The sequence below is a fragment of the Poeciliopsis prolifica genome, unplaced genomic scaffold, assembly GCF_027474105.1.
Source record: "Poeciliopsis prolifica strain line A6 unplaced genomic scaffold, Auburn_PproV2 SCAFFOLD008, whole genome shotgun sequence".
NCBI lineage: Eukaryota > Metazoa > Chordata > Actinopteri > Cyprinodontiformes > Poeciliidae > Poeciliopsis > Poeciliopsis prolifica.
In genome coordinates, this window is record NW_026562383.1 from 5,115,379 (window position 1) to 5,143,378 (window position 28,000).

The 28,000-nt window shown below is 40.9% G+C and overlaps 2 protein-coding genes across 2 annotated transcripts; both read left to right on the forward strand.

The window, feature by feature from the left end:
* Positions 1-3,007: 3,007 nt before the first annotated feature.
* Positions 3,008-8,042, forward strand: pkia (cAMP-dependent protein kinase inhibitor alpha). The gene is made up of 3 exons (XM_055032825.1): positions 3,008-3,328; positions 4,459-4,649; positions 5,608-8,042. The coding sequence occupies exons 2-3, from the start codon at positions 4,487-4,489 to the stop codon at positions 5,679-5,681; spliced, it is 237 nt and encodes a 78-aa protein (XP_054888800.1). The 5' UTR covers positions 3,008-3,328; positions 4,459-4,486; the 3' UTR covers positions 5,682-8,042.
* A 774-nt stretch (positions 8,043-8,816) lies between these two features.
* On the forward strand, positions 8,817-27,668 carry lyn (LYN proto-oncogene, Src family tyrosine kinase). Its single transcript, XM_055032821.1, has 13 exons — positions 8,817-8,988; positions 18,694-18,840; positions 19,179-19,221; positions 19,745-19,850; positions 20,783-20,881; positions 20,982-21,085; positions 21,164-21,313; positions 21,984-22,136; positions 23,289-23,471; positions 23,694-23,770; positions 24,711-24,864; positions 26,023-26,154; positions 26,964-27,668. The coding sequence occupies exons 2-13, from the start codon at positions 18,715-18,717 to the stop codon at positions 27,164-27,166; spliced, it is 1,530 nt and encodes a 509-aa protein (XP_054888796.1). The 5' UTR covers positions 8,817-8,988; positions 18,694-18,714; the 3' UTR covers positions 27,167-27,668.
* The last annotated feature ends 332 nt before the right edge of the window (positions 27,669-28,000 follow it).

Sequence of the window (28,000 nt, forward strand, 5' to 3'; positions counted from 1 at the left end):
ATTCCCTTAAGCAAGTCACTTGTCTGCTCCAGTGAACTTGTTTATTTATCTCTCAGGAAGGCGTCGTGATCGTGGGAAGACGCTGCCCAGAGGTTTCATGACGCCTGCGCTTAATCAGAACTCTGTGCATGCTCCGCTGAAATCACACATCTACACACACTTCATTAAAAACCCCACAGCACAACTCTATTGTCTGACATTATAAACTTTTTCTGCTTTAGGTCAGGGAGGATTACCCAAATAAATTATTTTTATGAAATGTCTGAATGATAAGAAGAATTTCTGTTTGTTTTTATTATTTTTACAGAATTTTGTATTTCTTTCTTTTTATACAGAAAAATTGCTGCGATTTGAGTCATTTGGGGAAGCCTAGGTTATGTTTCTACATACTTTGTAAGACACTCCTGGGTTTTGGAGTATTTTTTTACATGGTGGCAGACCTGCGGAGGTGTTTCAAGGTAAGACTTCCGACACGCTGCTTCACTGTGTGGCATCATGGGAAATCAAGGCAAACCAGCCGAGACGCCACAAAGAGAATCGTGGATATTTACAAGTGTTGCTCGTCTTAGGATACAGCTTGGTGCCAACTTTACCTGCTTTATCTTAGATGCAAATATAAGCATCGTGAAAACATTAAAGACCAGAAAAAAGCAGGCGACCAGCTGGTTGAAGCTGATTCGAGTTTCATTGTCCTGTGTGGTCTGAATGTCCTGATTACAGCTCAGAAATTAAAATTGTCAAATTGAGTTTCTTCTTCCTTTTTTTTTTTAGTGCGCTTTAATATGTATGTCCATTTATACCATTTAAACACATTCACGTTGCAGTCAGAAATGATCAGAAAATAATCCTGAATCCAGTATCATGACTACGTCCTGAACCTTCTGACTGCATCTAATCAGATTAGAGATTGCTAAATCGCGAAGAGGATAAGAGTAGAGAAAGAAGAACGGCTGCCAGCACAGAGGAAACAGGAAGCAAGATGCATGCAGGTCGAAAGACTCTGATTCCCCACAATATTGCTTCATTGATGTCTTCCAAATTGTGATGCAGCGACAACAGCACCAATAGAGTCGATTGGCGTTAGAACCGACAACCCCGATTGGCTAATGAGGGCCCGGGAGACATTTTGTGTTGGTTTTGATCCATGAAAACAAAACAAAACAAACACAAATGGTCTTCAGTGCTAAATGGCAATTAAAGTCGAGCAAAGCGTTCCTCGTTCAAGTTGCAGGGACACATAGGGACATAATTTTTCTCACACCGTGTGGCTGAGTGTTGACAGTAAGTTTACATAATCCCAACGTTTACCCCGCCTACTTTAGGGTTTAAGGAGGATTTTCTATAATTAATTACGCATTTTTACGAGGACAGACCCCATAATCCGCTGAGACTGCCTTGCACACATTGTGGCTTTTGCAGTAATAGACGAGCAGGATCAAGAACTGAAGCTTTGTTATTCTAAATGGACAGCAGCACCATCCTGTGGCTGAAGAGGATAATAATCAACATTCTCTGTAGCTTTGGATTGAGATGTGAGACGTTTACCCTCTTTTGTAATAATAAGGGTAAAAGTCTTTATTTCAGTCAATTTTTTTCCTTTTTTTAACAACTTTCCTGTTTCATTCTTGTACTTTAGACTTTTTGTAAAATCCTGCCTCTATCTCATAACTCTCCCTTATCGCTTAGAATGTAATTTCTGTGTTCAGCTAAAACACAGAGAAGAGTTATTCTTCTTCCAGGATAGACACCCCCCACCATTAAATGCAACTTCAGTTAAAAACTAAGGAAAGTAATAAGTAATATCAATACTACTCAATATTCCCCCCCCTTTTTTTAACACACCCTGAAAACAAAGATCTTTTAAAAGTCATACTATTTAGATTAAGCACCACAAACTGCCACGCATTAAGTCTATAATATAACGAATGTACGTATAAAGCTACAGTATATTCTGTAATATTCTGCTCTCTGTTGCATTCAGGTGTAATGTTTGAATTATTTCTACTTTTGGTTTTTACTACAACATACCATTTGACTTATTATTATCGTAAGTACATCTACCTATTTATACAACAATGGTATGAGCAAAAACATTTACATTTGAATATAGTCAGTATAAAGAAGTAACTGGCATCATAAATGAAATGCAGCGATTTGTTGACCATCAGCAGGTGTGACTGAGTCAAGAAATCAAAAATGTTGTCAAAACGGAGAAAGGTTGGAAGACTTCAGACGCCACAAATCAGGACAATAATCATGAAAACAGCAGCCAGCAAATCCACAAATTAAAAGAAAATATACCACTTGCTAAAATGTTGACTCCTTTTTGTTTACATGGCCCCCAATTGTCATGAAATGTCATCTCTGGACCCTTTGCAAGACAAACAGGCCCAAAGCATGACGCCTTTCTGAAAATCAATTGAAAGAAAATCGAGTTAATTACGACAATATTTAATTATTCAAGTATTTTTAATTAAATTGTATGAAAATATAATAATTGCATCAGTCATATTCGGGCCAACACGATCCAAATAATTTCAATATGTTTAGTTACATGCACTCCAGTTTAACTGTGATTATCACGCACAAATTCCCTTCATTCCAGTGGTGTGGAAAACCGCAGAATCACCAGTCCTTACAATAATCACAATATATACCTCTTTGGCAGATTTGGCCATATTTATTGGCCATATTTATTACCAGTTTTTCTTATCAATTAAAGCGTAATTTTTCCGAATGAACCTATTTAGTTGTGATACAATATCCTTGAAACACTAGAATGCACACCGCTTGGCTATTTTCAGTCACTGTGCTCAATATGAAACGCATTGATTGGCCTAATTGCTTTTTTTTTGTTTGTTTGTTTTTTTTTCAACAATGACGCTGAACGCACCGTGAGCCTCAGTGCCGCTCTCCGCTCTCTCCTCTGCATCCTTTTGTGTGTGTCCTGTCCAATCAGCGCGCAGACGCGGCTTGCCGCCCGCTAATTGGCTGGAAAGGAGGAAGATGCAGCGTCCAGAGAGGATACGCCGAGGACTTCTTCTTTTTTTTTTCTTTTTGTTTAAAGCGTCCTTATTGATGTGATTCCGGTCCGAAATGCCGTGACTGCTCGCGTTGCTCAGCGTGCGCAGTGCTGGGACTATTCCGCCCCCTCGCCCCAACCCCGCGGGGTATTTGGTACTCACTGCTTCCAGCTTTGCCTTGCGTTTTGGTTTGTTTATGTGGATCCTTTGATGTGACGTCGGCCGCTCGCGCTCCGCGTCCTGGAGTCACGTCCGACGAAAATGTAGCTGCGGGTCGTTCGCTGCGGTGGCTTTGTCTGTAAAAGGTAAGGCGCGTTTCAAAGCAGGCCTTGAAACGCCGTCAAATCTTCTCCTTCGAGGTCCTGATGGGATTTCATCGGCGACCTCCCACAAATATGGCCACTTCCGTCGGTGCAGCTGATTTGGAGTTGGGTTTTCAGCCTTGCTAGGCGTTTATGATTCACATTTCTCATCGTCTCACCTTCTTTCTCTTCCTTTTTGATACCTTGCATGCGGACTGTCTGTCATAGGACGACATAAGGCAAGAGGAAAGAAAAACGATGTTAAAATAGATAAAATGAAGAATAAACTTTAAAAAATGAATAATAATAATAATACATTTGCTTCTGATTTCATGCACGTCTTTCATGTGTCACCCAGCTTTGCATGTTGAGTTAAAATTGTGTTTTAAGTCCTTCTGACACATTTATTGTATTTTATTAGAGTTTATTGGATGTTTCTCCAAGAGTCTTGTAGGTTTTCAGTCCACTCTAACCAGCCCTCCCTGTCCATGCACTGCAAAAACACCAAACCCGGAATATTCCCTACTCTACTGGCAATTGTTTTCCTTTATAACATGGGGAAAATGTCTCCTTATAAGTGGAACTAATACTTGTTATTGTTTTTAGTCAATATTCAATAATTGTTGATTTAAAACAACCTCCCAATAGCTTGGTGAAAAGTTGCTTGTAAGTTAATACAGTAATACAAAGTTTTTAGTTTTCCCATAGCATCCAATTTCTAAGAACATATTTCTTCATGTTTGCAATGGGTGCTGAGTGAGTGGTTGTTGTCATGGGCAGGTAGCCTCTGCTGTTGGCCGCCCCTATGTGAACATTTTCTAGACGGTTTTTATTTAGGGGTGTCAGAGTAAAAGGGCCTCATGATACAGTGAAGGCGTGTCACAATTTTCAGATTTTTTTTGGTGAATCAAATTTTGAAAATATTGTCATATTTCCTCTCGCTCCTCAATTCTAAGTTAACTTATGGTGGCTCAGAAACACACACTTCATTTTTAAAGCATAATAATTTTAGAGAACAAAACCCCTGAAATGATTCCACGGGAAGTTACACGACAACAAATTCCTGCTGTTTTACTGCTGAGTCAAACACTCTTGCGGTGCCCGTGTTGAAGATCCAGGCGGCCTTCTTCCAGGTGTTGCTGTCCGAACAATGCGCGAAAGATGTCTGACGTTGAGAGCACGTATGCGGACTTCATCGCCTCCGGCAGGACGGGCCGCCGGAACGCCCTGCACGACATCCTGCAGAGTCCCACCGACCCTGACGGGCGAGAGCTGCCCCTCACCCTGTCTCTGTCCCAGCTGCACATCAACGCTGGAGGAGGCGGTAAATTAATCCACTTTGTCTCTGTTTCAGTCCAGATCAGACAGACAGACAATAATGTTAAAGGGGCTTTATTACATTTGCATATATATATATATATATATATATAAACACTACTTTTCTGAGGTTTACATTATGTAATGTTATTCCCTTCATCAAAAAATAAATAATAATAAAAAATCCCTTGAGTGTTGCTTTGATTGTAATCTCCCGTAGCAACCATTCAGCTGTGCAAAACGCTTGGTTGGACCTAGTATTGCCTTCGAGGCACAGCTCCTCCTCGTACCTGAGGTTTCCAAGCTTACACTTCACAGAGAGCCCCAGATCCGACCACTTCCTCACTCAGTTCCTTCAGACTAGCCGACGGCAATTAGCAGACACCTGGTGGAGCTGTGCAACAGCTGAGCTCATTGTACGAGCCACGTCTCAGAGCAACGGCGGTGAAAGCGTCGTTAAAATAGGATGACTTCCTAAAGATGGAGTTTCGGAAAGAGCAGGAGTTTCTTAAAGGGACAAAAGCTCAATTTCAAGACGTTAAATTGCAATGTAAAATTTGTTTTAAGTCGTATTTGACATATGTAACTTTTTTTTAAAAAAACAAACAACCGTTGTTGACATACTTACCTGATGGTGCTATAAAATGGAAGACACGTAATACTGGCCTTTTTGTTGTTTTTAATTCAGCAGATTAAAAAAAATTACAGTTAGTCCTTTTGATAAAAGATAAAATTAAAGTTTTTAAGGTAAGGGCCGCGTATCAATGAATTGTTAGCCGATGGATGAACTCAGTTAACTTTAGTTCACTTCATTGATGAATAACTTGCATTCCTATGGGATGTCAAGGCCTACAATAGCACAGCCGGGTCATTAACTGAGTCCAGTGGCTTTTCCAAATGGAGGAAGAAAACACAGGAGGCGTAGTTTGCTTGGTCCAGAGTGTGAACGTCCACTTTTTCCGCAGACGAAGAAGACGCAGAGGACAGCCGCAGCTCCTCCGCCTCGGCCCAGCGAGACACAGAAGAGAGGAACAGCTAAGCTGCCACGTCCCCCCTCCAGCAGACGGAGCGCCGCGGGACAGATTAAAGTCTCCGTCGCAGTGGACCTGTTCGCTCGAAGCGGCCCGGCGGCTGGAGGCTAGAACCATCGCCGTGGATGCGCCTCCAAGCAGAGCCTTCGCCCCTGCTGAAGCGTCGAGACGCGATCGCTCGGTGCTCCTTGCAAAGTGGAACGACTGATGCTTTTCAGAGTGAGGAGTACACAAGTGGTAGTTTTTGCTTTTTTTGTTCTTTTCAAAAAACGACATTTTGCTTTCAGACTCTTTGGTCCAACACACATACACACAGGCTGAAGGACTAAAAGGACAGAGCAAAAGGAGCTCTGCAACAGTCAGAGCAGATTGTAGGACCACTGAGACATGCTGGTATAACGGGTCACAGTGGGAGTAGCATGTTTGTAGAAGCTGGTAGAGGCTGCATATCGCCATTTAATAGTTTGTGCTTCCTATTAGCCGATGTTGAAGCAGAGGGATGTTGACTCAGCTGTAGCCGAACTGAAACACGGCGCTTTGGGGGATCCATCCATGCCGACTTGTCTCCGCATCCTTCAAAATGCGTATCTTTATTTTTTACACGTTTACAGTAATAATGCAAGTATTATCACAGCCTTACATGAGTAGTTTGTCAGGTTCGGAAATGTGTTTATTCGGTTTTGTGTTGCGTTAGAGGAGAAGAAAAGTCTTAGTGTTTTTGTCAATTTTTGGAGAAGAATCAAGCTGATCGGTTCACAAAAGCATAAGAACCCCACTGCTTTCACGATTGCTTGAAGATAATATAGCTGGTTAGAGGTGTCAGGTCAAGGTTCAGTCCCATTTAATGAAGAAAAAATAAAGGAAAATCATAATAATAATACTGTAATTAAAAAAAATACTTTTTCACAATTTATTCTGTCTATCAACAAAAAAATATATGCTTTTTTTTTTTTTTTGCACAATCACCCTTATAGTGCACAGACTCATGAATGCACTTTCAACTTTAAACAAAATAATGAAGCCTCTGTTCCTGTGTTACTGACCAGAAATGAGACTCAGGGAAGTCATTTTGTGTGCTAAAAACATCCTAATCCACAAAAAGGGCTAATCTGTGACCTTCAAGGTGCTGACAGAAAGTTAATTATGCAACTATCTGTGGTTGTGGCTTCGCCTTTCGATACATGTTAATTTGCTTGAAGAACCTATTGATATTCTTAGTTCACGAAGCTAAAAACTGCTCATTAAAAGAGACAAAATGCCACTGTGGTGTGTAGATTGTGCTTCAGACCATAAATGGATTTAGAGAATTATTTTTGCTTCTGTACACCCCACTGGGATTTAATGTAACCCATTAAATCCCAGTGGGGTCAGCAGTTCTTTTAGACTTCAACACCGACTGACTTCCGTTTCAACCCAAAGGAGTCGCCGCCTGCTGGCAGTAAGGGAGAATGCGCTTTCAGGCCCATCTGTACTACTGCCATGTTAAATTAGAAACGTTACCCCTATGTTCCTCTTTCATCCTTCGAGTCCTTTCTTTGCATCTTTTTATAGATTTTTCTTTTGTTTTTTTCTCTACCGATATGCACAGTAAAAGTTACACATACCCAAACAGCGGCCATAAAAAGAAACACTTCCTTCTTCCTAATAGGCAATAAAACACAATGTGATTTTTTTCTTCTGACCTTTGAGACGCAATTCACTTTATTTTCAGGGTGAGTAGTCATATGTACAGCTAGATTGTCTTTCCTGGTAGGACACTGTCCACACATTTGGTTGTGTTTTTCCCTCCCACTGGCAGTTTATGTCCACTTGTTTCCTGGTCCAAAGAGCAACACGTTTAATTTCCATTATTTTAGAAGACAGGTGCAGATGACGTCAGCTGCAATGGTGTCCTTCTTCTTCTTCTTCTACTTCTTCTTCCTCTCACCAGTAAGCGCGGCGGCCCAAGACCGACAAACTACTCCCAAATGTAAATATGCAACAGTCAGCAGATCTTCCAGGAACACTAACTTGTGTGCGCGTTTGTGCGAATGTTTGGCTGAGTCGCATTCCTGCTCCTCTGTATATAAATGTGATATCAGCTCATTGTATAAATCGACCTGCATGTGTCCTTCCACCCCCACACACACCACAGACACCCCTGCTTCACTACGGCTTCAACTCTGACTCCTTTGCCACGGCAAACTGTGGAGAGCAAACCCACTGCAGCTCTCATGTCGTTTGATTCGTGAGTCGTTTCCAGTTCTGCTCGTCGTGATTCCACATGTAGAGTATTTGCATGGTTTCCTCTTTCTGTCTGACTCTCTGTAAGTATATTTTCTATTTCCTATGTCAAACAAAGTTTAATAAATGATCAATGAAAGAAAAGAGGGGTTTGGTGGAGAAAGTTACTTGTGTTGTTGCAGTTCCACGGCTCGACCAGCAGGGGGGCGTTGAGGCAGAATCGATAATCAATATACAGTTCCTTGCAGAAATTCTCATTTTCATGCTGCGCCATGTTACACTGATACATTTCAATGGTACATTTATGAGGTATTTTGACACAGATTAGTGAATACTTATGAAGCGAAAGGAAAAAAAAATGTTTTCTTTCACAACTGATAATTTGAATTGTGGGGGGGAAAAACCCCCAAAAGCCACAATACAGTGACTCTTGAGGACTGCAGTTATACACCGCTATCAGCCCGTTTTCTCAGTTTGATCTGCTTCTTTATTTAAGCTAGAGAAAGGCATGATGCTGCCACCACCGCTATGTCTGCGCCCTGAGCGGGTGTTATGTTCCCTTTGATTTCTGCGTCTCGCAAAAGTCCATCACATGAAGCTCAGACAGAAAACATTCAGGATTTTCTTTGCACTAAAACATGGAAAAGTTTAAAGGGGTGGTGATGGGGTTGAATACTCCAGCAAGGCACTGAAGAGAAATACTCGGGAGGTTTTCAAAAAAGGTCCCATTTGACACGCGGCGTATAGGCGAATGGAATCTGTCGCTGCAGATCCTACGAGAAATGCAGTGTGTGCATGTCTGTGTGTGTCAGTTGCTGATTATGCAAATGATCATTAGACAATTGTACCAGGAAGCTTGGGTAAGATAAAAAAAAATCCCCAAGCAGCTCCCCTGAGTTCCTCATTCTGCCATCGCAGTCCACGACGACCATGTGAGCCTCTTGTCGTGCCGCGCGCGTGTGTCAGTGTGCGTCAGCGCTCAGATGAGCAGGACGAAGGGCAATTCTGAGGAACTGGGGGGGGAAACAAAGTTAAGGAACTTCTGCAGACGGGAAAATAACTTGGTCGCTCTATTTCACCAGGTATACTGAGGTAAGATCTGCTGCGTGTCAAATGTGTGTAAAGTCAGTTTTGTCAAATTGAGGTTTTCTTCACTGAACAGATGGATTGCTAGATGTGTTAATAGATGCCCAGTTTGCAAAAACCGATCAGGCTTTTTCTTACGGGTTTTTGAGTGAATCCTTGAGTCACTCATCTCCTGCATGTCGTCCCATCTTTCCCTGCCTTTCTCCTTGGGAGGGCTGCTAAAGGCAGGAACGGCGTGGCACACGGGAGCGTGAGCGCAGGCTCCACATCTCGACTCCCCGGTTTCCGGCTGTTTACCGCCTGTCATGTTAAAAATACAGCAGAGGCACTGAACCAGCAGCATGAAAAAAAAAAAATGAAAAAAACCCACACCAGACCCAGCTGCATGTCTCCCTTCGATTTCAAATAGTCATTTTCTGTCTTTTTTTCTTTCTTTTTTTTTTTGCCCACTGCGGTTTTGGTTTCTGGTTCCTTTCTGGCTCTCCTCTATTTGAACATTCCCCCCCCCCCCCCCCTTGTTCTGTTGTTTAAACACTGAGCTCTGCAAACTTCCATGGGAATATTTCAATGACTTCAGTGGACACAAGTCTCACTCCAGGAAGAACAATGATTCTTTTGAGGTTGTCAAGAAAAAAGAAGGATGAAAAAACAGGAAGCACTTGTTTGAGTGTGAATAGACTGGTAGTGAGTTTTGCACAAATACTTGTGGATTTGAAGGAAAGATCTGGAAATGTTGCAGACTTCTTAAAGACGGACTTATCAGTCACTTCTTGCCCTGGCTGGGTCAAAGATTTACTGGATCAGGTGTTTGAGTTCATTACTACACTGAAAAACTGCAAGTGAAACTTCATTTAAATGTTGTTGTTTTTTTGTGTTAAAAATCACAATAATTTCATTCGTAAGCTTAATACTGTTCAATGTGCTTAAATATTATTATTTTATTTTTTTTACTTAAAAAAATATAAATCAGTTACATCTTGGAAAAAATATCCATGCCAAATTAATCCTTTGATCTCTGATGTCACACATTAAAGAAACTCTTTTGTACAGTTTCTTTTTGCGATGCCTCATCCCAAAATGTTTTGGGGTGAAGGGCCCCCTTCCAAAATATTCTAGATGCACCCCTGGAAAGGTTTCTGTGAATCCAGCTTCTGCTGTAGAGACTGCGGCATACAAAACAAATCAACTAATGTGACATTGGTGAAGAAGGTGCAACGTTTTCAACGTTAATCATTGGTAAGGCATGAAGAGACGCTTCTTTGTGCTGAACCGCAGATATAGAAAGTGACGAATGGTGATTTACAGGGACAACTCAGAAACGCAGTTGAAGAAAATTAAAGTCAAGAACAACGCTAAAGTAACACTGAAGCATCAGGCTAACTGCATTGTTTTATGACTGGGGTCAAGTTGGAGTGAATTAAACTGACTGAATGAGGGATGAATCCATTGAGTCGCCTGTGGGCTTCTGTCCGATGACCCATTTTTAAAAAGCATGATTTTTATTTTTTTTAAATAACTGACACTGTCATGCGTTAAGAGCTCACGCCCGAAATGTTTCAAACTTATCTCGTTGAAAAAAAACTGAACAATATCCATAAAGTTGATTTAACTGCATGTGAAATAAAAGCTTTCAGATCTGGATGAAAAGTCGACACTCGATGTCCAAATTGCTAACTTAACATTTTGAAAATGAAAACCTGCACAACAGGTGAGACTACATTCACCACTGAGCCTCTTACCAAAAAATAAAGCGCACAGCAGTGCTTTGCTTCCACAGAAAAATCGCAACGTTTGCGTTCAGCCGAGGACAAACTGGCGCAACGACGTGAGTGTTAGGCGTCTTCGTAGAAGCCTGAGACAAAATGTCCAAATGCAGCAGCTTTGTGGCACACAGATCTGACGTGGTGGTCGGGTGTGTAAGTCAAACCACACTCACAGTCTGGTCTTCAGACCTTTGCAGACACAGAAGAGATCGGTGGATCCGAGCGGTGTCACATGTGAGTATGTCACCTCAAATTGAGGAAATAATAGGAATTGATTGATTGGTTGATTGATTGATTGGTTGATTGATTGACTGATTGAATGGTACATTCCAACTTCAAATCTCTATAATGGGTTCGAATTGACTATACTGTGAAATGCTGTGGACTGCATAACAATAAATTGATTGTATTTTTGGAAACAGAGGACTGGAAGGTTTTCTTGTAAGACAGTGGACAATAATATCAGACCCATCAAATTGTTAATGACACTGGAACGGTGATTGTAGTGCTCTAATATGGCGAGGCAGGAGTACAGTGTGTAACTGACATGCTTATGGTGAACGACTCCATAATCTGAGTCAATGGGGAAAACATAGAGGCACGAAAAGGGAGTCTTGAGGCACCCCGTGTTTTGTTTTTTGTTGTTGTTGTGGGAATTTATAGTTGCTGGATGTCACAAAAAGTCTGCTAAGTAAGGCCAGTTATCAGTCACTGTGTTAGTTAATGTCAGACACAGTAACTGAAAGCCAATGGCACCAGGAGAGACTGAAAACAATGTAGTGGCACAGTCAAAACGCGACCATAACAAACATACTACTAATTATTGTTTGATCAAATATGAGTGAATTTCTTCAACCTTTTCCATCACAAAGTTATTACACCTGACTGATGAAGCTGTGATTGTTCTTTTTCTTTCACTCTAACCCACTTCTCCATTTTTTTGTTTTTTTTTACAAGAAAATGTACATAGAAATGTAAAAAAATGTTGCTTTATGTGATTTTCAAAGTGTTAGTATTTTGTTGCTGCTTGCACCAAACGTTTCAAGCGTGACCTATGCTTAGATGCAACATTCAACGATGCTAAATTGCTCCAGACTTATGGCTGTCGTCAGGTTCGCTTTGTTAGGCTGGAAGACATAGCAACGTTTTAATTGCAGAGGAGCAACAAAACAACAACAAACAAAACATAAAGAGCGACGCTGAATGAATCGCACAAGGAGAACAACAAGTGCAACAATAATCATATTTCTGCATTATGGTGAATGGACTTAAATTATGTTGCGCTTTTGTAGTCATAGCGACTCAAAGCATTTTGCACGAGAGCCACATTCGGCCAGCCGCACACGCCAACACACACGCACACCCACACACACACACACACACACACACACACACACACACACACACACACACACACGCCTTCATTTACCAAAGAACATCGACATGAAGCAGAGAGAAGCTGGAATCAAACCCACAACTTTGGGACTGCTCTGCAGTTGCTCCATGTACAAATTCACCAACTGCTTTGTGGAAGTAGCCTCAGTCATAAATATTTTTATGTTGCCATGTCTCATTTCCTACTTTTGCAAGCTAAAAAGCACTGTCTAATATTTAAAATTTGACATTCGATGTATTTAAACGTTCCCCTATTTCTGGTCGTAGTTGCAAACATTCATCGTAAACTTCCATTCTCCGACGACTTTAGTCACTTTTTGTAGTGCTTCTGTCTCAGAGCACCAACAAACCGTCAATCAAAGAATTTGGAGACAGTTTTTCTCCGTCTTTACTGAAAATTGAAAAAGGACAACTCAGCATGATGCTCCCATCGCCTTGGTTGATAACTAGCACAGCGGTTTTGGCTTTCGCAGCCTTAAACCGACTCCTCCAAATAACTCATCTGACCGATAACCTTTCCCTAAAAGGTTTTTTACCATGTGGTCAGCTGTAAGTTTCAGGCCTGAGGGTGTTCACTTCTGAGAAGTCATTTTCATTTCCAAGACAGGTTTACAGTCACACTGGTGTTTAAGTTTCTTCATCGATTGTCAGGTTTAAACCACTATTTAAACCTGATCCCTGCGTGTTTCCACAGGGATCTGTGGTTTAGTCTTGCTAAGATTACACTCTTGGAATACGGAGGCCCCTGCAGGACATGGTGGCTTTTTTTCCTTTTGCTTTCCCTCTCAATACTTTTGCTTTCTCGCACAGTATTGCACTGATCAGTTTTACTGATGAAACTTATTCTCGCAGTGACCACTGTACTTTCTGCTGTAAGGTTTTTATAAGGGTTTTCCATGTGTGTTAATATTTTATTACTTTTATTTATTTATCTTAATATTTGTGAGACATCTGAAGTTTTTTGGCTTTTTCTTGAGGATAAAAATGCACCATTAACCTAAGTACTAAATGCAAAAGCAAAGAAGGTCAAATTCTTTCTATCACTTTCATCCCTTTTAAGATATAAAAGAGTCTCTTTGCAGTGCTTTGGTCTATTTGGATTATTTTCACCATTAAAACCATCGTTTCATTTCAATCTGGGTCTGCTGCGTTTTCCTCACCGCCTTCCACACCACACTTCATGACAGAAGGACCCGACCACAGGAACTACGGAGAGGCACGCTACCATCATAACAACATGGACCCACCAGATTAGCTCCAGTGCTTTTCCCTTTGGCGACTCTTTCCTGGACTCTCTTTCCGAACCCGATTACCTCCCTGTCATTCACCCTAACCCTTCACCAAGAATCAACCAGCCACATTGGAATTGGTCTTGGAGCTCTGCGACTCATTTGTCGCTGCAGCCACCTCTCCAGCCTCCGCCCCCGCCTTCACTCCAGCAACCGTCCCCATGGTGATGGGGTTCCAGGTGGCCCGTTTGGCACCTGGCTGAGGCTGATGGTGTGGTCCGCCCCAGTTAGTGGGTTTACTGCCCTTATAAGTGGGTTTACTGCCCTAGTTAATGGGTTTACTGCCCCAGTTAAATGATTTACTGCCCCAGTTACTGGGTGTTTTCATAGTGCCTCCTCCAAGTCTGCTAGTCACGAGGCGAGTCTTGGAAGCGGGGACTTCCAAGACTCGCCTCCAAGAGTCCAGACCCCGTGCCGACATCACCCGCCGTACCTGCCTACAAGCGCCCATTCCCTGCTCCGTCGACGTCTGCCGGACCTCCCACTACGCTCCGCCTCCTGCGTCTCTTCCCACCCTGGTTGGGCTGGATTTCCCTTTGTTGTCCTGGACTACTGACCCTCCTTCCAGCGCCCCTCCTCTCACCCTGATTGTGTTTTTGTTTTTTTCTTGGACAATTTCTGGTAGCCTCAATTGACGGGGAGGAGGGAGGGGGGCGGGCGTACTAACAGAATTTGAGTTTTCTGTGTGTTTATTTTGAGTTTTTGTGTCTCTTAGTCTCCATGTTGTCCCGTGTCCCCTTGATTGTCCGGAGGTGTTTCTTGTCCTGTGATTACCCTGTTTATTTAACCCCACCTCTGTTCTTTGTTCCTCGTCGGGTCCGAGCGTCAATCAGCGTCGTATCTGCTCATACTGTGTCCATCCTTTCACCAGTTGCTACCACCGTTGAGCTCTGGCTTCCGCGCAGCCATGCTGCCTGGCTGATGGACTATTGTTTGGATTGTGCTTTGGACTACTTTGATTATTTTCACTATTTAAACCATCATTTAATTTTAACGTGGGTCTGCTGCGTTTCCCTCACTGCCTTCCACACCGCACTTCATGACAATGTATACGAGTGGATTGAATTGTTCATCCAATGTCAAAATAGAACTTCATAAATAAAAATGGTGAATATGATATTTACGTGGATAGAGGATAGAAAATGTATGTAAATCTCTTAACAGAGCTGCATTGATAATTTCTTTTGGCTGTTGATATGTTTCCTTCTTCTTTTTTTTTTTTTCCCAAACCGGTTTCCTGGACTCTAAAGGGCATCCATTGACCTCAACGACCCATTTAAAATCTGGTTGCTGTTTTCCTGGATAGGAGCAGAAATTGTTTTCCTGTTCCCATTTTTTAAAATTATTATTATTACTACTATTCTCCTATTAATATTACCACCTATATTTTTTCTGACTTCTCCTTTTGTAATGCATAGATTTTGTTTTGCCCTCCGGAAGCGTTCGGCTTTTTTTCTTCTTGCCGTTTGGTATACTCTGTTAATTCAACAAGACTGCACAGATTTTTGCAGTAACGTCCCTTCTCTCTCCTGAAGAAGCTTTGCCTCGATTTAATATTTACTCAGTTGTCAACACGCTTATCTCGTTTCCTTATGGCCACAGGATATTTGCCGGCGTAAATAATTTTCTCTACGCTGTGATAACCCATCATGACCTGCACAAAAACAGCCACGTCGCTGCTTCAAGTGGTGGCATGTTCCTTCCTTCTGACTCTCGTGACTTTCTGTAATCTTGACATTCACTAATTCTAATGCTAGAATTAGTTGTGTCCAAATATACTTCTTTTCTATAGTACAAGTAGCCAATTAGTCACTGCATCTGCAATACTGAAGCTAGGAAGTCAGAACAGGAAGCTGTTTTTGTTGTTGATTTTTTTAAATACTTGTGGTATGCTTTTGAGGTTGCATGTATCTTTGTGTAACTATAGTGAGGCATGTGGCAGGTTGCGGCTTTGATACCGATTAGCAGAAATGGTCCGATCAGAAGCCACATCGATGAAACTAGGGAAGTGAAATCTGCTCCAATAACTCTGTCACTGCTCTGAAATTATTCGAGTGGCCAAGTCCAGACAAAAATAGGAATGTTGTTTTGTGTTTAGGCTCAAACTATTTGACTCAAGTGTTCATCTTTAAATTAAACTAATGAGTCATCGTTTTCTCTTGGGCAAGGCTCAGTAATCCTGCTGTTTACCAAGCAGGATCTGACTTGCACCGGACAAGTACCGCTGATTGAAGCTGAGCAGAGTATAGTTTGATTTGATTAGCAATTTGTGTGAAAAGATCCTATCCGAAGCGTACACTTTTGGGTTGGATTTTCACCACAAGGTTTTGCAAGATAAATGTTTTAGGGAACACACTGATGAGGAAAAACAGGCACATCTGCTTTGAAGTGGAAACGTAGAAACGTCTGGAGTTCGACTCAGTCACATTCTTGGAAAGGTCGCAAAACTCCTGCTCGTAATTTTCTTTCATTGGTTTTGAATTTTGCCTAAAATTTGCGATGTTTTTGACTTACAGCTCAGCCTCTTTGCTGAAAGCCAACAGAATACAAGCAGATTTCATCTAAGAAGTGAAAACAAAGCGAACCAGATGAGGAAAAACACAGATGAAGTCTTGCAACCTCACCAAATATCCTGCATGTGACACTGCAGAATCTGTCTTGATAAAATAGTAGTAGACAAACCACACTAAAGAAAGAGAAAAAGCACATTATTATGTTTCATAAAACCCATCTGCATCTTCATGCAGATGTGTTTAGCATTTGCACATCTGCATTTTAATGCTGACCACACATGATGCCTGGTGCATAACGCAGAACTAAGGCAGAAGTTTTAAGTGTCGCAAGTTCCTCTACTCTTTTTCAATGCTATTAATATTCCTTTTGTAACTTTTTTCAGATTCGAGGAAAATGTGGCAATTGATTTTGGCTGCGCGGATCCGGGGCGATGACCTCAGCACTCCGACCCATACTTAGATTATTTTATTTGAAATAATTGAGACCAAATGACAAAGAGGGGCCCAACTGTTATCGAGCCCTGTACGCTCATAACCTTGTTAAAATGTCAGCTGTTTTGGGAGAGGTTTTCTCACGTAAATGTAAGATTATTAGAAATTGTTCCAGAACTTTCTTTTTCCACCTTTTAAAGGTGTATATCCTGTAGAAATCAGTTGCAAAATACATAAAATAGCAGAGGGAAAATGTAAAAAAAACAACAAAGTTGTAACAACCTGGTTAAGAAAGTTAAATAGCCATTTAACTAAACCTTTAGTGTAAAGTATATTAAAAAGTGGATGTTTGTCAGCGGGTCATATCATAATTTGTTTATTTTTTCTATTAGTTAAAAGGCACATTGGTGGTTTGCATTTTTCCTTCTCGCGTCCCACCAGCACAAACACATCAAACCGGTTTCAATAAGGGCCCTTAATATTCCAGCATCAAGTTATTTATTTAGTATCCCGCTCTCTGCGTTTCGCTCGTGCACCGAACAGGAATGCAAGCAAACAGGGAAAGCAGATTTACAAATTATAATAATTTTACAGTGAAGCTCTGTTCTGTGTCCCAATTCAAACTTCTGATCAGTGTTCCTGCTTTCACGTGTGCGGTGTGGGTGTAAAACTCCCCAGACCTGCGACACTGCGTGTTCTACAATTCAAATGTCCGTCACAATTGCTTCTTTGTGCTTCATTTGCGCCACGTATCCCGTCAATAATTTGGTCTGATTATGTATCAGGGTTTCCACCTGCATCAGCACAGGAAGTGCAGTAATACAGAGTATTATTGCTGCCATTTCTGACCAGGCTGTCAGATTCTTTTTTTTTTTGATTGGTTCATCAAAATCCACCAATCCAACAACAACCAATCAACGTTCTGTTGACCTTTTTTTGTTTATTTTACAAAGTGGTTGTATAATTTCATTTTAGTTTGTTTTTTTCCCCCATTTTCCATTTGACTAAAGCAGTAGTTCACAACCTTTGACATCCATCTAAATAAAACCCGCCGAGTGACGCAAATGTTACACGACCTTATAATTTTCAGTAACATACATTGAAAGAAATGTGTCAGTCGGGTAAAAGAAAAAAAAAAGGCTTTTTTTCAGTTTATAGGTTTTAAAAAGAAGAGGGAGAAGAAAAAAAAACTTTACCCAAGAGAGCATGAAAACAATTTCTTCATTGGGATGTTGATACTTCCAACCCAGCATCCAGAAAAGGAAATTTAAAAGAGTATTACTGACTACTTCTGTGTCATTTTGGTGTAAAAAAATTCAATTGTTGCCTGAAAACAAATGAAAAACTGCTGAAATGTGCATTTTTATTCATTTTTAGCCGATAGTGTTATGATCCATTCTGGGAGATTAAAAGAGACACTTACAGTTGCTAAACGAACCAAAAGACACACAGCATGTGTCCAACGAAGTGATGAAAAGAAAACAAAAAGAGACTGTAAAATAAACTGAATCTTTTCAAAGATTATCACACAGAACGTCAACAGATTTCGTGCTGTAGCTAAATGTGGTAAATATTTCCGTTTGCACAATTATTAGGTCTAATCTTAATCAGGAAGGCAATTTTGATGTAAAAGTCAGTCTGTGATTTATATGGATTCCACACGTAGAGCTGGGAAAGAAGTGGAGGTCATAAAAGTGTTTATGACCTTTACGGCCGTGTAGTTCAGGGAAGTCAGAAAATACAACACGGCAATTTCTGTGGCGATGATAAGCTTAAGCAAAATGAAGAACCGCGTGACACAGCTAATAAAATTTTCCAAACAGTTAATTAGAAAGCGGCTATAAAAGAACTGCAAAAGCAGGTCACGCAAAGGTCGCAACGATGCTTTCGGACATCGGGAGTAAAAATATGCCCCGACTGTTTACGTCACATTCTGTTGAGAATGATCCACTTATCTTCTCATCAACTCTGACCAGCTTCCTGCAGAGCACTCACACCGCCAACCTGCCACGGTTGCAATAGTTTGACGTTTTGCTGAGGCGCACGACTCGACTCATAGTTCTGTCGACTTGAGCTGTGGGTCTCTGCAGCTCCTCCAGAGTTTCCAGCTTGAATCGGAATCGCAATGTTATTTGAGGAGAAATTAAGGCTGTAAAGAGGGTTTGCAACTTCCCCTAATGCGTTTCAAAAATCTGGAATGCGGCCCTGAATGAGAATCTCTACTCTCTTTTACATTTTTATTTAAATTATATTTGAAGAGCTTGTTTTGTTTGAGCAGCTGTTCATTTTAACAGACTTTTTGTTTCTCACTTCCCCCAGCCTCTCGACCCAGCAGGCGGGATGGGCTGTCTGAAGTCCACGCTGAGCGGCGGCCTGGCGAGCGGTGTGGAGAGCAAAATCAGACAGCAGGCCGAGAAACCCGAGGCGGCGCACTACGTCAGAGACCCCACCTTCAGCACCAAGAAAGTGAGTGGAAAGGAAGCGGAGCCCCATGGGAATCCCTACTGGGCTCTGAACCCGAACAGATGTGCCACAACCGCGGCTCAAACGGACAAAGAAACGTTCACGCTCGCGGAAAAGTGCCAAATCTTTGTTCTAAACTAAGAAAGTTTCGACTGTTTTGCAATAAGATGACTACATTTTTCCCCAAGTGGTCAGAACTTCCCGTTCTCGAATGATGATGATGATGATGATTCTCTGGAAATATGAAGTGAACACATTCTGAATGTGTGCAACAGCTGTGTTAAAAAAAAAAAAGTAATAAAAATAGAATTCAAAATCTCATGTTATTCTTTTCTTTTCAGAATAACTCCCTGCTACCGGGTCAAGTGTTCCAGCAAATGCAAGGTATCCCTCTTTTATTCTTCCCCCCTTCCTATGATATCTGGAGGAACGTAAACTGAAGTCTGACAAGCGACATAGCGAGGAAAATCCCCCCTCCCCCAAAAAACAACATAACCACAATCACCGTCCCATTTGATTTGTTTTCTATTTTAGTCCCGTCATGCAAGATTAAATCTTAGGGGGAAAAAGTTTTTTCTCAAGTTCCTCAGCATTTTAACGGGGCCGACCTCGTGGACGTGGAGGGGCTGAATATTAGCAGAAACATGCAAAAAGCCGGTCAGAAATCTTGATTGCTGTAAATCCACCAAATATTTTTCTATTGACTATTGAGAGAAGATCTAAACAGTTGCCAGTCATTTATTCAAATGCAAATGACAACAGGTCAGTTCGTCATAATTAATGCTTCCTATTGTTCTGATCCTGTTTCAACCTGCTCTACAACCTCTGTGTGCTACTGAGGGACTCTCTCATATTTTGTCACATGGTGTTTAAAAATGTCAACTTTTGTGTTTTTTTTCTGCTTTAGAGGAACAAGCAACTTTTAAAGTGGTGATTGCTCTTTATCCTTACGAGGCGTTGCGTCGAGAAGATTTAGGATTCAAGAAAGGAGAGGAGATGAAAATCCTGGAAGAGTAAGTGGACTTATGCAGCTCATGAAAGCGGTTCTTGGTATTTCTACATTCTGTCAGGAGCGCTGAAAGTCAGAGTGACCACGAGGTCCGAGTCCTTCTGTCTGTAGAACTTTGGAAAGACTCTTCGTTGAGCGGTTCTGCGAATTAGCTTTTGACCAGAGGGCTTATAGAACGGTCACTCTTAACTCTAACGAAGTTTTATATCTTATTCCTGAACAAATAAGTCGAGATAAACAACAGTGTCTTTCACAGTTAAGTGGGAATATTCAGAATGGAAATAATGTTTCTTCTAGACTCCAAATCCATGACTGTGAGTTGAACTGGTTTGTCTAAAGGTGCATTCAGACCAACCCAGGATAGGAGTCCCGAATCAGACTCTAATTGTCTAGAAAGTCTGAGTTTTTGAGGAGGTCTGAATGCAAATTTGAATTCCAAAACGGACTTAAAAGCCGAACTCCGATCCGCCTAAAAACCTCGGTCTCGGCCCGGTTGAAGTGGACTCTGAAACGGTAGAAAACCTGTCTGAATGCAACCGGACTAGAGGCAGTTTCAAAAGCAGGGAGTTGGCAACATGTCAATATATTGCTCTCTGCTCTGCGGGTTAACGAAGATGTTGTGTCGGTCGTCATATGAATAAGAAATCCTACAACCACTAAAATCTGACGCTATTCCATTTTTGTTTGCTTTCTGTGAAGAAGAAAGTTGCGCTGGCCTTCTTCGGAGGTTTTGTGTCGATTTCTTCAGTAGTTCTTGGTGCAGCGCCCCCACAGGCGTCAGGGGCAAAATAATAGGATTTTTTTTTAATGCTTTAGGTGCAGGGGGAAAAAGACAAACCTCTGGGTTGAACTGGATTGATTATTTTGGACGTAATATCTTGAGAAAAACGTGTTGCGGCATAAACGTAAGGGAATGTTTTCCCTGTTTGCTTTCAGACACGGTGACTGGTGGAAAGCAAAGTCTCTAACGTCCAACAAAGAAGGATTCATCCCATCCAATTACGTTGCCCAAGTTGACACCATGGAAACGGAAGAGTGAGTATGATGTTGGGTGAACGTTTCAGCTTTGCCTCATCAATAACATTGCTGCATTGTGAATAAATGAATAAATAAAATCACCCTGAAATCATTGCAGATGGTTTTTCAAAGACATCACAAGGAAGGATGCAGAGAGGCAGCTGCTGGCTCCCGCAAACAAACCAGGCTCTTATCTTATCAGGGAAAGCGAAACATCCAAAGGTACCCAGCACTTTTCCCACAAGGTTCCTTCACAATTCGGCATCTGGGACTCAGTGTGAGACTTGTCCCCCCACACAGGCAACTTCTCCTTGTCAATCAGAGACGTGGATGCCCAGGGCGTGGATTCGGTGAAACATTATAAAATCAGGAAGCTGGACAACGGCGGCTTCTACGTCTCTCCCAAAATTTCCTTCCCGGACATCAGCAGCATGCTCAAACATTACCACAGTGAGTACGGACAGAAGGGGGAAGAGCTGGAAATCACAGCTGAGCGTGAGGTCACGGCTTATTGACTCAGACCTGGGTAAACATGCTAACTACAAAACTAGAAAATACTGGAAAAGTTTGGGAAATACAGTATTTTCAGAGCGACGGTCAGAGGGAAGCAAACAGTAACGAGCATTTTGAAATGTTGCAGGATTGTAAATCCTCTTTGTGACAAATTTATTGGTAAATGTTGTTCCACAGCTACTTATCGACACAAGTAAAGATTTCATATTTAATGCTCCCTTATTTGTTGTTATATCTAGATTAGACTAAATGCTTTTGTGCCAATTTGGGTGCATCTCAGTTTAAAAGCAGAAAATTACATCATGTGACACGTTCAAAAGACAAAAAAATAAAAGAATAGCTTTAGGCCAATATGTGCTTAAAATGTATTTTCCCCTTTCCAGATTCCTGAGGATATTGTTTCCTTGTCTTTGTTTCCCAGAAAAGACATAACTTTCTAAATACCCAAACTTATTTTACTTTCAGTTTTTACGCTTTCTGAGACCGATGAGTCTTGAGCTTCTGGTGTGTAGCGCTTTGTGAAAAGAGCGGGATGTGGAGGTCAAAATTAAAAACCTAATCATCACAAGAAAACACACACACCAAAAAATACCTTTGTGCCTCTCAGCCAGGTCCGATGGTCTGTGCCGCAAACTTGAGCGTCCGTGTGCGAAACCCAAAGCCCAGCGGCCGTGGGACAAGGACGCTTGGGAGATTTCCAAAGACTCTATAAAGTTCGTGAAGAAACTGGGTGCTGGGCAGTTTGGAGAAGTGTGGATGGGTAAGAAAGAAGCACAATCACACCTATTCATTTCTCTAGAACCTTTTTTTTTAATCACACCATGAAGGTGTTCGTGGTTTAACTGAATCTCAAACTGCAGTCCAGCAAAGGGCCTTTGCTGCGCAGCGGGCAAAGCTGTGGTTTAGATTCTGTGGCCGACTGCAAATGTTAGACTACTTCCTATTGTGACGCTAGTGTGTCTAAATAAACCTGAGAACTAACCAGCTCACCCCTGAAGGGCATGTCATGCTATGCCTTTAAATAGACTTCTGCTTTGTGTCAGAGGAACATTTCACTAAATTGTCTCTCTGCAAAAAGCTTCAGAGTCCAAAATCTCCTATATTGCAGTTTTTACCTTGAAAAGACAAATGCCTATGAATGTAACATCTTCACTGTTACACCTGAATCACTTGATCATCTACAGAAATAAGTCTATCCCGGAATATGTGAACTTGTTATCATAGAGGGAAAAAAAAACTCAAGGACGTATTTGCATTGGAAGTTGAGAGACTGTTAAAGCGGTCCAGTCTAATGTTTGAAAGATCTGCAGTATGATCTAAATTTTCGGAGTACAGATAACGAGCAAACCTTTCTGTTTCCCTTCTGAAAGTTGGGCAACCACAACAGCTAAGCAACAAACGTGACGATTGACTTTGATACATTTCTGTTCCGATTTGAGACACGTTTCACAAAGTTCCCTGACGTTTCTTCAGATAATCGGTGACTAACGATTGCGAATGTTTGAGGGAATAACTGGAACCTCAGTTGGATTTTGTTAGTCAAGCTGACAACCGCTTGGCTGTAAGTCAACATGGCTGACCTATAGGTTACAGTAGGGGGTGGATTACCTACTCAGAGACTGAACGTGAGGTCAACTTGTTATATGAATTTATTCATCTGAAAAACCTTTTGTTTCGTCTGTTTGAAAAGAAAATGAAGCATACTGCGCACTTCACCTTCATTCTAAATTGACGTTTTCAACTATTCCCCAATATGTACTGAATGTGGAAGAAGTTTGCCTTACCTGAGTCATTAGTGTCATTTTGGCACATTAAAAACACAACAAAACCAAATGAACTAAGACTCATTTCAACGGATCTGTAACGATATTCTCTATTCCCCGCCTCTTGTTTCCACGCTCTGTGGCATCAGCTTACTACAACAACTCAACCAAAGTGGCCGTGAAGACCTTGAAGCCTGGCACCATGACCGTCGAAGCGTTCCTGGAAGAAGCCAACGTGATGAAGACGCTGCACCACAACAGACTGGTGCGGCTCTACGCCGTCGTCACCAAGACTGAGCCCATCTACATCATCACTGAGTTTATGGCAAACGGTACAGAGCCGCGCTTTGTCACTTAACCTTACGCAGACATGATAAAGTAAACAGACGAGCTGCACTACATTTGTACATCTTAGATTGCATGCACTGGGTTACTTGAGATGGTCCACTAACAACAAATATTTTGTTGTTTTAGAGGTAAAAATAGGCTTGCTGTTATGCTCTCATACCCACAACTAAAAACTTTGTGTTGTTTCTGTTCTGTCCTGTGCTTAGGAAGTCTCCTGGACTTCTTAAAGAGTGACGCAGGAAACAGACTGAAACTACCAAAGCTCATAGATTTCTCAGCCCAGGTAAGATTATTTTTGTAGTTCTGAAACTTTCCACTTCTACTACTCCACTTTAAGTGTGATGCAGCATGGAATATTCGTAGCGTTGCACATAACTGAGTCTGTTGACTTGATTTTAAAACAAACAAAGTTCAAATCAAGTTCAAGTCTTACTGTTGCTTTCTAAAGTGCAACACAAGTTATCAGTTGTTTAATTAGCTGTGCTGTCTGCACAGGGAGCCAGCCTTCAATCAGTGACCATTAGTCATCTGAAAACGGTTATTTGAAAGTGCAATGAGTTGTTCTCCTTTGGTTTTGCACACCTGGGTTTTAATGCTATTTGCAACCACAGAGTAAGAATAGCATAGCATTGTTTCCTCCAGCTGACCAAGGAAAAACACAGTCATTCTGAAACTCTCTCACACACGTCATTACCTCAACTTAAAACCATAGAAACTGTATAAGGAAACGTTTTTGGGGGTTTTTTTGGTTTTTTAATCCGTCCAAAAATAATATTAATATTAGAATTCAGCTACAAAGCTTCTTTAAATGCGCACATCAATATTTACGTCAAGCCAATTTACAGACAATAGTTTGTGTTGAAGACTCAATATGATAAAGGCATAAATACCAGCAGCTTCGAAGCCAGGATAGCTACAATTTTAGCCAATCAACTTGCTGCCGTACAAATTAACTTGACTGCAAAACCAGAGAAATTAACATTTATACAGAAATTCTAGACTTGAATTTACTAACTTTTAGCTGCAGTATTTTTTTTTACGACCAACACAAAATTGAGCCGCAGAACTTATTGAGCTGCAAAACTGCTAATTTAGTGACTATGCTAACTCAAAAGTAGTCACCCGAACATAAAATTATGTTTCCAGTGTAGATCTTTCCTCGCCTCCAGCAAATCTGTCACGATCGTCGAATACAAACACACTTGTTTCCCGTTGGGTTTCAGATTGCAGAGGGCATGGCCTACATAGAGCAGAAGAATTACATTCACAGAGACCTGAGGGCCGCTAACGTGCTCGTGTCCGAGAGCCTGCTCTGCAAAATAGCCGACTTTGGCTTGGCGAGGGTCATAGAGGACAACGAGTACTCCGCACGGGAAGGTAAGCCTTGTGTGGGAAGGAGCGGATGAGTGCGCCTTCCAGCTTCTCTGTTGTGCAAGATGCTTTTTTTTTCTTCTTGTCACACATTAGCCATTTCCTTTACTCCCTGTGATAGACTGAAGCAAAAATTTTAAAAAAGAAAAAAAAAGAAAGCCCCCCTTTTCCTGGAAAGGGCTATTGTGTTGGGCAACAGGAAAGACACTTTTTGTTTCGTTTTTCAGATAATGTGCCTTTTAGACTCTTGTATTAAAGTGTATTACACAAGACATTTATGTCTTGATCTTTTATTTTTTTTTATTTTTGTTTTTCCTGTTAGTGTAGAGAACTGGGGACACATGTTCAGGCACTTCAGAAATCAGTCATTTTCCATTTATTTATTTTTTACAGTAAATTAAATGAATACATATTAAAGAAAAACAGATTTTTTTCACACTAATTTAAACAAAACAACTTAACACTGTCCGAGAAAATCTGGATCAACATACTAACGAAAAGAATTCGATTGTGTGTAATAAATCTCCAAATCTGTCGTGTATTTTCGGCGACAGTAAGAGTGGAAAAGACTGATGTAGTGCACACGAGCGAGAAATACATTTGCAACCTTTAAATGGAGCCAAGAATCAGTCCTTGTAACTGAAATAAGGAATTATAAGAGTCACAGTTTGGCTTCCCACGAAATGTTTGAAAAGTGTCCTTTCAGAGAAACCAGTCTGGAGTGGATAGCAGAGCAAATGTAGCATATTTGCATGTTCCACTTGGGAAAATAAAAAATAAAAAAATAATAAATCAAGACAGAGTATTTGGGGATTTTTAAAGAACGGACGTATTTATGTTTGGCTGATGAATGAAACTTGTCTGCCTACTCATCTGGAACCAGGAATCTATCAATAAACTTGTGGGTCCATAAATAGACTGGAAAACTTTCCACGACACACAAGCACAGGTGTCGAGTGGGATTGAGAGATGCACTGGATTATTTACATAGACTAGGCAAACTATGTGTAAATATACTAGAGTTTGTTGATTAAATGTTATGTCTCTCTTTGTCTGTGTGTGTGTGTGTGTGTGTGTGTGTGTGTGTGTGTGTGTGTGTGTGTGTGTGTGTGTGTGTGTGTGTGTGTGTGTGTGTGTGTGTGTGTATCGCCTTACTTTGCACAGGTGCCAAGTTTCCCATCAAGTGGACCGCTCCAGAGGCCATCAACTACGGTACCTTCACCATCAAATCAGACATGTGGTCTTTCGGAGTGCTTCTCTATGAGATTGTCACATATGGAAAAATCCCATATCCAGGTAAGAAAAGTGTGTCACTGCAGCCGCGTTCTCCATGGTGTGAAATCAATCATATTTATGATAAATATATTTGCAAATAAGGTTTAAAGATTTGGCACTTTGATTAACTTCAGAAATTAGCAGGTTGCTATTCCACAAGGTGGAGTTTAGACGTAAAAGATAAATGCGACAAAACCGGTCTCCTTCTCTGGAATTTGTACGCTTGAATTATTTGATCGAATGAATTCATCTGGTGCAAAATTGACAACAAACGTCGCTGCCAAGGACCCAAGTGCAGAGCAAAAGGTAAGGAGGAAAATGAGAGTTTTGAGAAAATCCCAAACTTACTGAAATTGTAGGAACATGGAAGCGCGTGGACAGGCAACCAGGAAAAAAAAAGAAAAAAAGAAGTGTCGGAAAGCTCCAATAACAATGTAAATTCAGGAACTTAAATTAGATGCAAATGGGAAACAACTAAAACAGAAAAAAACACCCAAAGAACAAAATGCAAAAATAAACTAAGAAATTAAGTATGAAAGGGCTGAACTACATGGAAAGATATTTTGAACAATAATGAATCCAGGGCCCTGAACAGAATGTAGTAGGACATAAACTAATATAAATATCAAAACACAAGCACAATTCAAACAGGCCTGGATCATGAAAAAAAAAAACAAAAAAACAAACAAAAACAAAAGCTAGATGTAAGTAAGATGTTTTTCTGGCTCAGTCATCATTGTCGGCACATTGTCTGGCATTATACTGACATCTGCTGTCCTCTGCCTGGATGCCACACGAGCTCCTAACTTGTGTCTGCACTTGTCTCTAAGGGATGACGAAGGGAGAGGTGATGTCCTCCATACAGCGCGGCTACAGGATGTCCCAGCCCGAAAACTGTCCGTCCGAGCTGTACGAGATCATGATGACCTGCTGGAAGGACAAGCCCGAAGACAGACCCACCTTTGACTACATACAGAGCGTCCTGGACGACTTCTACACCGCGACAGAGGGACAGTACCAAGATCAGTCGTAGCTCCGCCGAGCCGGCGGGACATCCCATAAGGACATGTTATATTATCATCCACTCCACTGGTTGTGTGTGTTGTTTTTTTTAAAACTTCTTTACGGTTTTATTGTATACATATCCTACATGCTGATGTCCACTGAATTTCAAAGATTTTATATAGTTTTTCAAACAATCTCAATGAAAGACGTTTTCTTTCAGGATATTCTGAACAACATGGATTAATTTTGTTTAGTTTTTTTTTTTTTTTAATGGATGTGACCTGTATTTAAATGAGATTGTAATGGTAAGTATATTTGAGAAATGTGGTCTAAATGTAAACGCTTTAAATGTGTAATTTGGACTGACTGTATGCAGATCTTTTAGAAGGCTTTTCGTTAGTATAAGCTGGACAGGAAAAAGTGTATGTCATACATTTGTGTGTGTGTATATATATATATATAAATATTTTCAAAGACCTAATAAATTCATAAGCTGCTTTAAAATACGGACTCTGGACTCAGAACGTTACTGTGTTTGGAAGTAAGTGAATGACTAAGCTGGACTGCTACATGTTAGCCGACATAATCTTACCAACTCCAGATATTAAACAATATGAAATACATTATTTTTTTTCTATGTAATGATTGAAAGCCTGAGTTATTATATCAAACATCATGTTGGGTATTGAATGACTGTACATTTTGTATGAAATAATTTTAAAAAATACACATATGCAGAAGTTATTTGTTATTTTGTTTAAGTTTCAGTTTTAGAAATGTGTTATTTGAAAAGTCGGACCTCCGTTTGTGTTTCACTCGTGGTTTGCTGGGTTCCCCCGACTTTCCTTTGTGTGTCGACGTC

Excerpts from the sequence above, each read along its gene's own strand:
- pkia (XM_055032825.1), top strand. The coding sequence starts at position 4,487 with ATGTCTGACGTTGAGAGCACGTATGCGGACTTCATCGCCTCCGGCAGG. Across the intron at positions 4,650-5,607 it reads CATCAACGCTGGAGGAGGCG|ACGAAGAAGACGCAGAGGAC; the intron begins GTAAATTAATCC and ends CTTTTTCCGCAG.
- lyn (XM_055032821.1), top strand. The coding sequence starts at position 18,715 with ATGGGCTGTCTGAAGTCCACGCTGAGCGGCGGCCTGGCGAGCGGTGTG. Across the intron at positions 18,841-19,178 it reads CCACCTTCAGCACCAAGAAA|AATAACTCCCTGCTACCGGG; the intron begins GTGAGTGGAAAG and ends TTTTCTTTTCAG. Across the intron at positions 23,771-24,710 it reads TCATAGATTTCTCAGCCCAG|ATTGCAGAGGGCATGGCCTA; the intron begins GTAAGATTATTT and ends GTTGGGTTTCAG.